Here is a 14,983-nt window from a genome sequence, read left to right as displayed (position 1 = left end):
ACAAACATAGGCAGAGAGAGAATGTTTCCTTGCGGGGCAAAGCAAAACCATTGAATCCCCATATAACGGGGTTATGGGGGGACATCATTTATCTCCTTTCCCCCCTCCCCCCCCCGTTATAGCTTGACCATGGTACAGTATATCGGAATATGATCATTTAATAAAGGTATTTTCTTACGGTGTTACATCCATATCAACGATGTTTTGGACCGAGTTGTATAGGACTTGAATTGTATCTACTACAAATTATAATAGGGCAGAACTTAAAACAATCTCATTCTTTTTCTCTCTCGTAAAGAAACACATGCATACATCAATAAAACTAAGTAACAGTGCTAACAGAAACTTTTTTATATGAAGCTTACCTTCCTGAAGATATCATATAAAATTTAAACTCTAATTATTTTATTTAATGTCGTCTTTAAGTTAACACATTATACCGGGATCACTTTTCTTTTTTCTGCATTGTTGTGCAGTATGTTATTCTTATTTCTCCAAGTGGCGACCTGAACACCTGCAGACTTCTAACACATGAGTACAGGCTGTTACAAAAAACATTACAGTGCTTCCATTCCTCAAATGAGGTATAGGAATTCTTCTTATACATTCAGAAATTTAAAATAAATATTATAGTCCAGACACATGATCTGAAGATATTAATTCCTCAATTTAAGCACAGAAACTTAATCATAAACAAAAGCAAAAAAGATCTTTTGAATTCAATATTTTCTAACGTTAATATGAAAAAAAAAAAAAAAAAAGAGTTCAAACAAGTTTGACAGGAATTGGGGGGGGGGGCTTTGGTGGAGCTTGATCTTTCATATACTGGTACTTCAGTCCACTGCTGAAATGTACGTATAATGACAAGACTGTTTAGCTTTTACAATTCCTTGAACTATGAACTGTATTCGAAAATTTACAGTGAAAATTAGTATATTACAATTTTCACCAGTACATAAATACCAGTAGGTTTTCATGAACTTAACAAAGCCAAGATTAAAGGCCAAGCTATTCGATCATGATACGCACCCTGTGCTTAAATTTGCTTCTTTAAATAACAGTTTGCGAGACGTAATAGTCTGGTGTAAGGCAGAAATCGAAGAAGAGAATCTGGCGAAATTTTATCTTAAAAGGTTTAATTTCGCATACCGGTAACAATATTTATACTATGACGAAAATTATGTAATACTCCAGTTTCGAAAGCTATATACGTGAACATAATTATGTTTAAATTATTTAATCCATATTGCAATGTACAAGGAACATTCTGTTGGTTATTTAAAAATCGTACATACGGTATATGACATCATCTGCTGTGAAATTTAATAATTGTATTACATTTATTAAAATTGTGTAAACAAAAGTAAAAGGAGTTATTGCATCTCGACTTCATAATGTTACTTTTGTTCACTTTTGTCTCTTGCTTGCAACTGCAAAAAGTTATACTCATTTCATTTCAGATTGTTTTCATATTCTGACTCCTTTTAAAATGTAAGCAAATTTCCAAATATACAGAATTCAGAAAAAAAAAAGAAAGAACAAAATTACAGTAATTATATGCCTACAACAAAAAAAAAAAAAAGCATACAACTACAGTAATACATGTCAAAAATTGGACTATATTATAGTTAATGTATTTAAGTTAATATAGGTCATTCGTATCTCATGAAACCAAATGAATGTTTGCGCCGTAGCTTAAAGTAAGAACCTTATGATGGGGTAAGAGAGCTAGCTAGCTGCAAGTGGAAGCTAGCGAAGGAGGGAAGCCCCCTCAGTCCACCTTCTTCTTCTCCTTATGCGCAAGTAGGTTTCACAAGATAAAGAATGGTCAGTACATAGAATATATATGCAGGAATGATGTCAGAGACAATAGAAATTTCATCCAGGAGAGTGGTGTTAGGAAATGTATTCATTAAATCAGCAGTGTTCCCTCGTTGAATGGCAATTCCTATATGCTGTCATAGGAATTCAGTAGAATGTGGGGTCTTCTGTAAGAAACTTTGGTTTACTGCAAGTATTTGATATAAGGTTTTTGGCCTCGTGACACACATTCCCATTGTTTCAACTGCGAAGACAATAAAAATATGGCTTTCGATAATATGTTTGTATTTATTTCTTTTATTGTGGGTGGCTGATTCCACAACTGAGTTTGCGACACAAGTAGCATCCCTTAAGAGAGATTTTTCCTTTGGTAAAGTGAGACCACCAGGGTACTTATGGTCGGAGTCAATTTTAAAAGCGGTGTTATCCATAACTGTGTCAGTATTTGTTGATGGAATTGCCATAAGCTACGAGCCCACTTTCTTTTCTTGTAGAGCAAGATGACATGTCAGATAGGTATGACTAAACAAGAGAATTGAGAATTCGACGGATGTTTCTGAAATCCCAATTTCTTTGTTTAGCTGAAGAATCTGGAAGATTTAACCCATTGGTCACAACGTTCCAGTAAACAATATAAAAATTATAACTTAAAATTCTTAGAAAATTTTTTCTGTGTATCATACAGTATAACATAATCATCACATACTCTTTACAGGTTACGCAAACAAAAGTGTTGTGGATAATCCCTACGAGACACTGACTTACGCAAATGGTCCAGGATATTACACTCATCTAGTTTCAAACTCATCTGATTGCTCATCTAATTTGTGGCGAGTTATTCCAGAGGAGGAGAGAAAACAATCACGGTAAGAACCATATAAAATCAGTAGTTCACAATTTAATACTGTTCATTATTAGACAATATGTTAAACATTTAAGCAGTATTCTTAACTGAGCATAAATTCTGTTGGCTTATTCATTAAAATTTATTTTGAATTCAAGAATATTAAATAAATAACTTATCACATTCTGTTTTATTCTGACAGTTTTTGTGTACTCTACATATCATGGATTTTTAAATATGTATGCATGAAATGACGAAAATGTTATGAAATTAATATGAAATATAGACGTTTATATAAATTATGGTTTATTTAACAATCCTCGCAGCTGCCAAGGTTATATCAGCATCACTGGTGTGCCGAAATTTTGTCCCACAATAGTTCTTTAGTTCTTTTACATGCCAGTAAATCTACTGACATGAGCATGTCGCATTTAAGCACACTTAAATGCCATCGATCTAGGCTGGGATCGAACCCGCGACCTCGAGCACAGAAGGCCAGCACTATACTGCTATACCGACTGCGCTACCCAGGCTGACGACTTTAATATATATTTCGTGTACTATTTCAGTAATAGTCTTTCATGGTCCTCTATTATAGATATGTCTTACTGTTTTTTAAACAAAGTTTGTATTTTGTAGCTTACAATATTAACCCGGTTCTGGTCACTATATGAGCATTTTGCTAAGCATCAAATTCAAATGACAGTCACATCAAAATGCAAGTTTGTCCCTCTCTATAGCTCAAGAATTTTCTATGAACAATACACGATACTCTGTAGATCAGTAGAATTGTCAGTTGTCAATTATGGTAGAATAATTACTGGTACTGTCAAACCTGTGTAAAGCCAGTGGATTTCTAATCCTATTCAGGTTATTATTTCCTTTTAAATATTTCTAAACATTTCCTTCAATACAGGTATTTCGTCAGGAAAATTACCTCTTTCTGAAATGAAATAAAAACATGTACTTTGCAGTATAAAAGTCAATTGAACATAATAGGGCCGGAAAGTATTAAAGTAGGTATGGACATTCTTTTCAAAGAAAGTATATATTATTGTGATACATCAAAAGAAAGCCCCAAAGTCTTAAGAATATGCGTGTTTTCACATCAACCCGATACTTCATCCCTTTCAAAAGTATAGAACTGCTGCTCTAGCATCAGTAAAGTGCCAGGTATGCTACCATCCGAATGATACTGTATTTAGTGACCTCTGCCAGGTTAAGACTGACCCAAAAGTCACTTTACTTATTGGCATATACACATTGGTGATTTTCGGCCGGTTTGCATTGGTTCACACTGGTTCGGACAAACTGATTGTTAAATTATTTCTAGGTAATATTTTCAATTACCATGGACATATACCGTATATGTTTAACATATGTAGGTATACATGAGAGAACTGGTTGTTAAACGTTTTGAATATCATCACTGCATAGGCTACACAAGATATTTAGTAAAATACTTCACTACATTGGAAATTCATATTCAGAAAAATAGAATCAAATGTTTGTTTGCTACAACATACAACCACAGTCTATTATATACAGTCACGAAGCTTGAGTTGTTGAGAGTACTAGGAACAATAGACTGTGCCGGTACTATTTCGCATTATCTGTGATGAGGCGATAGTAGCCTTCGTAGTGGTTAGCAACTACCTATGGATGCATATTCCCTATGTATTGAGTTTCATGACTGTATAGGACTAGACTGTGATATACAGTAACCTCAATGCAATGAATGGCATGATGGTAGCTGTTTTGTATTACGTAGATAATAATTCTAGCAGTAATACATTTGAATGTAATAAACATTCTTTGGTTTCGTATTTCAATGTTTCGTGGAATGTACGTTTGTTATGTTGGCATTGTTGTATTCAGAGACTAGGCCAAAGGCTCTTATGCTTTTATGTGGAAATTCTGACGTCTTTATTTAGATATTAACTTTTATTTCAGTACCGATATCTTACTTTCGATCATTCTCGACAGTACTTCTGTGCTATCTCTGTAATTATGTCATATCACTTACGGAAAAATTTTAAGTTACTTTTTTTTTTCTCTCTTCATTCCCAACGCTCTGTAATATAGTGCAGTGTTTTAATTGTCTTTAAAACTTCACCTCCCTTGTTTTTTATTTCTTTATTTCCTCTCATGTTATTGTCTACGTCCTATTTCCATACATAAAAATAGGCCAACTACCGATCCTCTTTTGTAAAATTTAACTACTTATCATGCTGTTTTATTTTCAGTTTTATATTTGTTGTTACATCTATCATTTGATGTCTAAGTATTATGAAGATTATTGGCTTACTTCCTTATTACACGAAGTATAAAGGAGAGAAAGAAATATGGTGCTGCAAGAAATTTATTGAAAAGTTTTCAGGAAGATATTCTTTTCATTGTTCCCGATACAGAAAAATTGGTTTTTGGAAAGCTGCCTGCTTGCCTCCTATCAGTCTGTCTGTGTAGACTACAATAGCGTCGTGCATTACAGGCGCTATGTTCAGTTCAAGTTTGTCGAACATGGCGAAGTTTGATATTTACCAATTTTCGCTCTGCAGAAGGAGGCCTGCCATGTTTGTTGGGCATTATTATAAAAATATTCTCTCCACTACCACCCCTTTATGTTTTAACCACTTAAGGATTTTAGCACAGATCTTGTGATTAGTTTTTCATACGAAATAAAATGAAGTTCTTAATGCCTTGCTTGCCTCTCTCATGTTCGAACATTGCAAGACACTAGTGTACAAGCTATCTCTCATAAATTATTGAACAGATTTCGTTATATTCAGTACCCATGAGCAAATTTAATTCGGAATGGTGTACATGGACTAATAACTTAATCAGTGGATCATGTTTAGAAATTAGCATACTAGGTAACTATGAACCAGGATGACTACATTTTAAGGCTGTGACACGAGAACTCTTCATTGTTAATAAGAAATTTAACACAGTGATAGGACAACATAAATTGGATTGTTGTGGAGTAAAACGTCTATCTTTCGATGTAGACATTTTATTAGAACGGCATTCCGGAAGTGCAGTCAAAATTAATCAAACCCCTAAGTAAGCAAATAATTCAGTTCACAGTTTATAAAACAAGGAATATCCTTTTCATTTATTTATTCACCTTTGTACTATCAATAAAAACATGTTTTTTTGTAATTATTTCAAGTGGCTGTCTTTGTTTGTAAGTAGCATACTTATGCCGTATTCTGAAGTATAGCTAATTGATTGCAATAAAACACTATTTTCGAGTCCGTAATAATTTACATCACTACTCTGAATCTTGATCTTACCTTTGTGCATAAACTAATATTGAAAAAATACACGTTACATACAACGAAAGCAATGAGCAAGCACAATTACATCAATATCACTTTAGAATCTCCCGCCTCCACACAGCATAGCCAAATCTACCCATGCTCTGGCTTGTAACTGAAGAAGGCTCTGTTTAAAGCCCATTAAACTTGTAAAATATTTTCCTTTTGAAAATAAAACATTAGAATACCGGTATTTAATTTTAGGGACTTATTTATGTCTTACACTAATGATAAAAAATATTTCTGGAAAAGACTTTTTCATTGAAATTCCCAGTTTGTCTGGAATGGCTGTCAGTAATGTTCATCAGTGAGGAAAATATCTTTGTGTTTTTTTTTTTACACCTGCAGAGATTTTTAGGAACTCCCTCGAGTTTAACACTTTTTAATTTTCATATTAAATTATCATATCACTTTTCCAACAGAATATTATTTTACACGTTTTCTTCTTGTTAATGCTTTAATTTTAAAAGAGCTTCAAATTAACTTTTTCTTTCTTCAGATATCGTCATTTTTCACCTTACTATCTTGAGGATGAAACCCATGGAGGAGAAGATGTTCCTGTGTTCTCAACAGGACCCAGTTCATACCTGCTTACAGGAGTATTCGAGCAAAACTACATAGCTCATGTCATGGGGTATGCAGCTTGTATGGGACCTCCGGGAAAGTACTGTGAAGATGTCAATATCGGAATGTTGGTGTCTCCTAGTGCATCATCCTCCCACTCAGTCACAGCAATGAGTGCTCTCTTCATTCCCGCATTGACTCTTTCAATAGGAGCATTGTATAAGCGATGATATTATCACCATACTAATCTGTGGAATTATATCAATAACTATCCTCACCCCGCAATAAATGCAGGGTGTCTAAAAGAAGTGAATTGTATACTAAAATGTGTAAGTTAGTGTTTGTATAATACTGCTCTTTTCTTCGCATTTGAAACAATTCGTTGAGAGAATATGGAATACCAGTACTGAAAATATTAACATACATACCAGTATGTAAACTAATTTAATTGCAGTCAGCTTTTATTAGAAATTAAATTTTTCTAATTGATTTTATACTTTTAGGATGTATGTATTTTTAGTACATACTTTATACCCACTTAAAATTGAGTACCGGGTCTTTCCCGGGGGTAAAAGGCGGTCAGAGCGTGGTGCCGACCACACCACCTCATTCTAGTGCCGAGGTCATGGAAAGCATGGGGCTCTACCTCCATGCCCCCCAAATGCCTTCATGGCATGTTATGGGGATACCTTTACCTTTTTACTTTATACCCACTAGTCTTAAAAATTGACAGAATGAAGCAAAATTACCTATTAGTATTTTGAAACAAAAGGAAAGACGAACATTATAGTTATTGTTTAATTTTGGAAATAAGAAGATTCTTAACTTGCATAAGAAATGTGATGACAAGTTTTTACATTAATGAAAATTTACATATAAACTCCAACTTAACATGAAAGTATGTAACTTTATGTGTGATGAATCCAAATTAAGCAGACACAAAAAAATCCTTTTTATCATATATATATATATATTTTTTTTTTTTCCAATATGTTCGTCTGTGACACATACATACTCGGTCCAAAAAGTTTCCAGAATATAATTTTTCTCCGAAATTAATAACGTTATGTGATATATTTCTGTTTTTGGTGTTGGCATCAGTCATGATGTCACTTGCTTAGAAGTTTCATGGTCATAGTCATCGTTAGTGTTGTGTGGCAACTGACTGTTATTGTTTGTGTGATATTCGTTTATTACATTTCAGAATGTGGGATACAGAGCAATGCGCAAATATCAAATTTTGTGTTTTTTTGTTGACAAATCTCCTTCAGAGACATTAAGAATGCTTATGCTGAAGCAGCAATGAAAAAAAAAAAAAAAAAACTTTTTCTGAAGGTCGACCAGAGTGCTGGTCATCTTTGATACTCATACGGTCTTCATTTTGAAATGCAACAAACGAATAGGCCTATCACACAAACGACAACAGCCAGTTGCCACACAAGAACATGACTATGATCACGAAACTTCTATGGAAGTGACGTTATGAATTATGCCAACACCAGAAACAGAAATATATCACATAACATTACTAATTCCTGCGAGAAAAAAAATATATTCCAGAAACTTTTTGAACGAAGTAGTATTATGGGATCGTCAGTAGTTCAAAACAAATAGGAATGTGTACATTGAGGTTTACATATTTTAACAATTCTTTCTTCTCAGTGAGATTTCCGTCTTGTATTATCATGAGCTGGACTCAGTTCTTAACTTTGAACAACCCTTCCTCGTATGTTAACAGTCTTGAGAAAACGGGAATTTTACTGCCTCATAATTTCATTTATTTCTGTTGTGAGCTTCCCAATTAAATATTTTACTACAACATAGAATTAATATAATAATTGTTCAGCGCTGGACGCTGTTACCAAATTCAGCAAGAAACAGTATTAATATTCTGAATGTCTATTGAAGGCCACATTACATGAAAGTGACAAATTCTGAATCGTAATTTTTTGTAGGTAATCGAGACATTTTACAAGTACCAATATATGGAATATATTAGTGATTTATATAGTATCTGGGATGTTAAAACGAAGACCATAGTGCTAGTTAACTGCATTTGATTTTATGTATTAGAAGAAGCGAAAGTACATACAGTAAATATGGATTTTCATAAAATGACTTTATTACACAACACTTTATTATGTAAGGAACACGAAATATATGCGCACCAAAATACATTTTATTTCTATTAATATGATTAATATTAAACGTAGTATGTATAAATATACTGTAACATTTATTTCAGACATTTAAGAAAACATTGTTTTAATAAATAACATGTATCATGTTGCATGAAATCGTTAACATTTATACTGTTGAGAATTATGAGTGCTGATATTTCATATTGTTTACATGAAATGAGTTTAGAATTTTATTGGTAGTTTATGGAACTACTGTGAAAGGGAATAAGTTATCACAAAAACTTTATTTTCCACCAACCACAAAGCAGCTACTAGAAGTCTCTTGTCGAAAGTTATACCCCAGAAGTGCATCTCAAATACGACAGATTATTGCTATAATTTTTTTTCTATTTGGTTATTTAACGACACTGTATCAACTACTAGGCTATTTAGTGTAGATGAGTGAAATGGTATTTGACGAGATGAGACCGAGGATTCGCCATACATTACTTGACATTTGCCTTACGGTTAGGGAAAACCTCGGAAAAAAACAACCAGGCAATCAGTCCAAGCGGGACTCGAACCCAAGCCCAAGTGCAACTCCAGATTGGCAGCGCCTAGCCAACTGAGCTACTCCAGTGGCTTGCTGTAAGTTTGGATAATACTAATTATATGCGTTTGTCATAGTTAAATGTATTTGCCTACACGGGATGCCATCCTAACGGCAGATAAACGAGTCTTCTCGACTCCTCCTGCACGGCAAAATGACACAGTTCCTTCCAATGTGCAGATTTACACCAGCCATTTTTTCCTCGTCCTGTCCTGTGATCACTTTGATCACATTTCCATCCCCCCTCGCGTATGTGGTACCTAAGAGGTTACATCCATTTTCGGTTTTTTCTCTTCAAAATTTTCTAGAGCTCCTTTAGTGGAGCAGCATAACCTGGAGTGAGACAAGTGGCCAACAGGTTTGGAGCTTACATATTCAGTTTCTCTCAGCCCCAACCCCTTCCAAGGACGCGTTTTGCGTACCTTTAAAATTCCTCCTCCCACTTCTCCTCTTTCAATTCAATTCAACTTCATAAAGATGGGGAGATAATGGGGATTTCTTCTTTATGCATACACTGCTTAAGGAGAAAAGACACTGCAATTTGAGAAAAATTAATGATTTACAAATACAATCCCTTAAAACGTTTTCTTTGTATGTCTACTTTGTTGCCCAATTCATTTTATTCCCTTAGTGACCCAGAGATAACATGCGACGTCATTTTAAATGGCATAATGCTCAATGGCTCTTAACCAGAGAAACTTTAATTGCTTGTGTCTCTAAGTTATATTTTCGAAGATATTGTTATTTTTAAAATGAGAGACCTTCACCATCGTTTTCAGGACCCTTAAATCAGTCTACTTTAACACTGTCGGCCAAATCCATCATGCCCTACTGAAAACCCTCCCTTGTTAGCATAATACTCATCCAGCAACCAATGTCTGGTTAACAATAAAATCGTTACCTTTATTATTTTCCAGAATTTAATAAATTTTAAATACAGCTTTTACATACTAAGATAATGGAGGAAGAGAGCAAGTGAGTCAACTACCTCCTCCTCGAACCCTGGAAAATAATAAATCGCACATCATATCTTTATTAACAGTTCCTTTCTCTTCAGGGATTGTAAACGACCGGTAAATGTGTGTCTGGAACAATGGTAAAGCTGTGCTCCTATCACTTCACAACCAGTACTGTGAACCTGAAGTAATGTTAGACAGCAATAATTCTACAAGTAATGCTCATTATCAAACAAAAGGGTTTCTTTCAAGAGAAATTAAAGACTACATTATTAAAATACGGGTAAACAAAACAAATTTATTTCTGAAATTTAAATTTTAATCTTCGAAATTATTGGTCAAAAAGCACTGTACAATAATCTTCGTGATATATTACAATTAATGTAAAATATATCTTGTTTTGTAGGTTTTTTTTCCATTTTTCTTTCTTGCCGGCATTTTCCACATTACACTTGTTTACCATCGGATAGTGACAGAGCTGTTGTGGTGAGATGATAGGATGATAATTGAAAAATGATGAAAAAGAGGTAATGAGTATTGGGAAGGAGTTGGATCGTTGCCCTTGAAATTGGTAAAGTACTATCCCAGCATTCGTCTGGAAGGACTTGGAAAACCACGTAAAATTCAAGTCAAGATAGCCGGCCCTTGGGATCGAACCTCCTGAATGAAAGGTGGGAATGATAACCATTACACCGAAACTTAAAAAAAAAAAAAGTCCATAATTTAGAGAATTAAAAAAATTTCTGCCCAGTTGTTCCATAAAGTTTTCTGCTTTTCCGAAAGATATCTTCGTGGACCAATGTCCCAAGTACAATCATTTTATTGCAGCTTGACTACTAGCCAATCTGGTGCTAGTGACTGGACAGAAATCAGTAAAATATTGCTAATAATGCTTGTCTTGCAGTGATTGTAGTCACAACGCCCTGGTTTCAGATCCACATTTAGTGTTAGTGATTACGCACAATTTTCTGCAGAACTAAGCCTTGTGATACAGCAGAGGCATCCGAGAACAAAACAGGAACACCATCAACTATTAGATCCTAGTGGTCTGTTATAATCTCCAGCCCACTTCTTTAAAGGTCATCTCGGTTTTCTACTGCCTTTCATAGTACTGTACATGATATTAATTTTAGCATTCGGTAAAGACTCATTCCTTAAATATATTTTTTAAAATATTGTTGTTCTAACTTTGAATTATGTAAAAAAAATCCATTTTCAGACGTCCTTAAAACATTTAAATTATATCTGTGTGTTAAATTAAATGATATGAAAGTGACATACAGTAGTTTCACTGTAAATTTAGCTTTTTCATAAATTCGTGCTATTTTATATTGTCATTATCCGAGTGCTAATTATTTTCACTTTTTATTACATAAAGCAATTTTTATATGTACCTACATTTATTATCAGGCAGTACATCTCACTTGACGATATGTGTCAGAAGAAGAACAATTATTGTTTGTACACATCTGAAGTCTGATTAGTTTAATATGTAGCTAGTCGCTGACATATGCGATGGAGAGGGAAAGGGACTGGCCACTCTACCCCATTATTTCCTGGCCTAGTTGCTTCATAATTTGTGCCTTATTGGTATCACTTTTAAGATTCAGTCCTGTTTTCGGACATTTGACTAAACAACGATGCCATTTTATCAGTTAAAATGTTATATAGCAAAATGAAAACTGGAAATGACAAAATTTTGAAACCATTAAACAGTATGCTGTAGACCTTACCCTTCGTAATAAATATTACTGTAACTGTAGATGAACAGACAAGAAATTTAAGGACCTTCATGCCCTAATATACCAATGCAATCTCTACCAACAGTCATGGCAAACATAAGAATAAATGGAGATTTATGAAATAGACTGTAATGTCAAGATAGTACCTACTGCCAACACACATTATATGATAATTCTTTGGTAGGTATTTTCTGTTTGGGGCAAGAGGGATTAAGTTACAGGAGAATGGAGAAAGTTAGACGACACAGAACTGCACGAATTGTATTCTTCGCCTGACATAATTAGGAACATTAAATCCAGGTGTTTGAGATGGGCAGGGCATGTAGCACGTATGGGCAAATCTATAAATGCATATAGAGTGTTAGTTGGGAGGCCAGAGGGGAAAAAGATCTTTGGGGATGCCGAGACGTAGATGGGAGGATAATATTAAAATGGATTTGAGGGAGATGGGATATGATGATAGAGACTGGATTAATCTTGCACAGGATAGGGATCAATGGCGGCTTATGTAAGAGCGGCAATGAACCTCCGGGTTCCTTAAAAGCCATATTTGTAAGTAAGCTATTTTCTGTTGATTATCTCAATGTCAGTTAAATTTACCGTATAGAATCATAATTAACATTTCAGTATGTGATGAAAGAGTAATGGAAATAGCATATGTACTTCGGTACATTATAATAATACATATTTCAGTATGTGTTTTTTCAATGTTATTGTATTTTTATATTTAGATATAAAATTTCCTGTAATTTAATTGTGGACCTAAAACATACCGGTATTTTTATCTCAAACTTAATGCAAACACTGAGCAGTCAACTGTAAATTACAAGGACTTTGTGTAATTAACAGCAAGATCCCTTATTATTATTTTTTCTAGCGATTGAAAGATACCAGGCCTGATGGTCTATTCTGTAGTGTATTTGATGATGATTATAATTATAGGTATTCTAAAATTGAAGTACTGGCAACATGTTACAAAGTTACCGAAGTAAACAGTAATTAGACCTACTACAGCAGAAAAATATATTTCGTTTTAACTAATCTTAGCTATTCAAATTTCTTACTATTGTATTAAAATCTCTGATAAATTGCACTATTGACCAAAATCTTGTACCGGTACGTACAAAAATGTATGTTTTGTGAAACTTTTAACTTGTGTGTTTCAATAGAAATGAATGTTTAACATCTAGATAGTCAAGTACCAGTAGCATTTATAAACATAATTGTATTTTTTAAGTTATATGTGTAAATTAAATTATTTTCAAATAAAATATTAAAGATAATTTAAAATATCCACTTTCTTTCGATTTAATATTATCATCACAACCACTACTGTTATCACATCATTGTCATCGTTGTTGTCGACATTGTCATCATCATCCTCATTATCATCATCATCATCATCATCATCATCATCATCATCATCATCATCATCATCATCATCACCCATTGTTGACGTTGTTTGTGGTGCTGTTATTTTTACTACTGCTACTATTTCTCTTAGCTTCATTGAAGACCTTATTTCTGCTGTTATTACTGTAACTTTTATCATCATCATCATCATCATCATCATCCATTGTTGACGTTGTTTGTGGTGCTGTTATTTTTACTACTGCTACTATTTCTCTTAGCTTCATTGAAGACCTTATTTCTGCTGTTATTACTGTAACTTTTCCTGGTATTCTCCTTTTGTTGCTGGTATTTTCAGGGCCGTCTTAACAGCATTATAGGCCCTTGGGCAAAGCAGTGCAATGGACCCTGCCTACCATAGGCAGAGAGAGAAACGTTTTCCTTGGGAGGGGGGGGGGTGGCAAAGCAAAACCATAGAATCCCAATATAACGAGGTTACAGGGGATATCATTTACTTCCTCCCCCGTTATAGCTTGACCATGGTACAGTATATCGGAATATGATCATTTAATAAAATTATTTTTGGGGTGCATATTTCTTACAGTGTTACATTCATATCCATGATGTTTCGGACCGAGTTGTATAGCTCTACTACAAATTATAATAGGGCATAACCATAGACAGAGTTACGGGAGGGTATGTGGGGGCACTGCCCCTTCCCAAATTTGTCTGAACTTTTTTTTTCTCTTAACATTACAAAATATTGAATTCAAAAGAAGACTTTTCTTGCTTTGGTTTATGAATGGGATATTATTTGTAAATGCTACCATCGTACCATCTTCCTGGAAAATGGCTGTTTTCACAAAAAATCTTTGGACTATGGTTGTTTTATGAAAACTACTGAAAATTTCCACTCCTTTAACATGGGACTATGGTGTTTTTTTTTTTTTTTTTTTCACTAACACTTAATTCAGTAGATGGTCTCTGCAGACTTTGCAGACTTCTAACACAGGAGTACAGGCTGTTACAAAAGAAACATTACATTTCTTCCATTCCTCAAATGAGATATAGAAACTCTTATACATTCAGAAATTTAAAATAAATATTATAGTCTAGACACATGGTCTGAAGACATTAATTCGTCAATTTAAGCACAGAAACTTAATCATAAACAATAGCAAGACAAGGTTTTTTGCATTCAACATTTTCTAATATTAAAGAAAAAAAAAGAGTTCAGACAAGTATGGCCCCCCCCCATAACTCCGCCTATGCTACCCACACAATCACTCACAGGAATAAACATGTGAATTATCTATCAAATAAACTTACGTTTATTGATACCTTCAACAAAATCAGTGTTTTGACATTACAAAAAAACATGATCTAAGGCACAGCAAAGATTAATCAACACAAACGTTTGGACAATATGACATGAACATTGAACTTGAAAAACAAAACATTCAACATAAAAATGGTACTTGGTTGGTAAATCATACTGACGGAAATTGCAATGAATTATTTATTATTGATCAAGTGTTCAACACAAACATTTGCGAAATTTCTTTACAGATAATGCCTTTATAATTGGCTTGAAGTAAACATTCTTCAGGATGTCAGACATGCCATCTCTCCACTACAAGTCATAATATTTCTCCT

General features: G+C 34.0%; 1 protein-coding gene across 4 annotated transcripts in view; it reads left to right on the top strand.

The window, feature by feature from the left end:
• LOC138697945 (alkaline phosphatase 4-like) overlaps window positions 1-13,269 on the top strand; it is a 120,956-nt gene extending 107,687 nt beyond the window's left edge. For all 4 annotated transcript variants that reach the window (XM_069823571.1, XM_069823563.1, XM_069823578.1 and 1 more), the window contains 2 exons: window positions 2,537-2,687; window positions 6,485-13,269. In XM_069823571.1, coding sequence (XP_069679672.1) covers window positions 2,537-2,687; window positions 6,485-6,779 — 446 coding nt within the window. In that variant the 3' untranslated portion in view covers window positions 6,780-13,269. The remainder of the gene's footprint in view (window positions 1-2,536; window positions 2,688-6,484) is intronic.
• The last annotated feature ends 1,714 nt before the right edge of the window (window positions 13,270-14,983 follow it).

Source organism: Periplaneta americana, chromosome 1 (genome assembly GCF_040183065.1).
Source record: "Periplaneta americana isolate PAMFEO1 chromosome 1, P.americana_PAMFEO1_priV1, whole genome shotgun sequence".
Classification (NCBI taxonomy): domain Eukaryota; kingdom Metazoa; phylum Arthropoda; class Insecta; order Blattodea; family Blattidae; genus Periplaneta; species Periplaneta americana.
The sequence above is the reverse complement of the archived record's forward strand: the minus strand, read 5'-3'. Positions and strand labels throughout refer to the sequence as shown.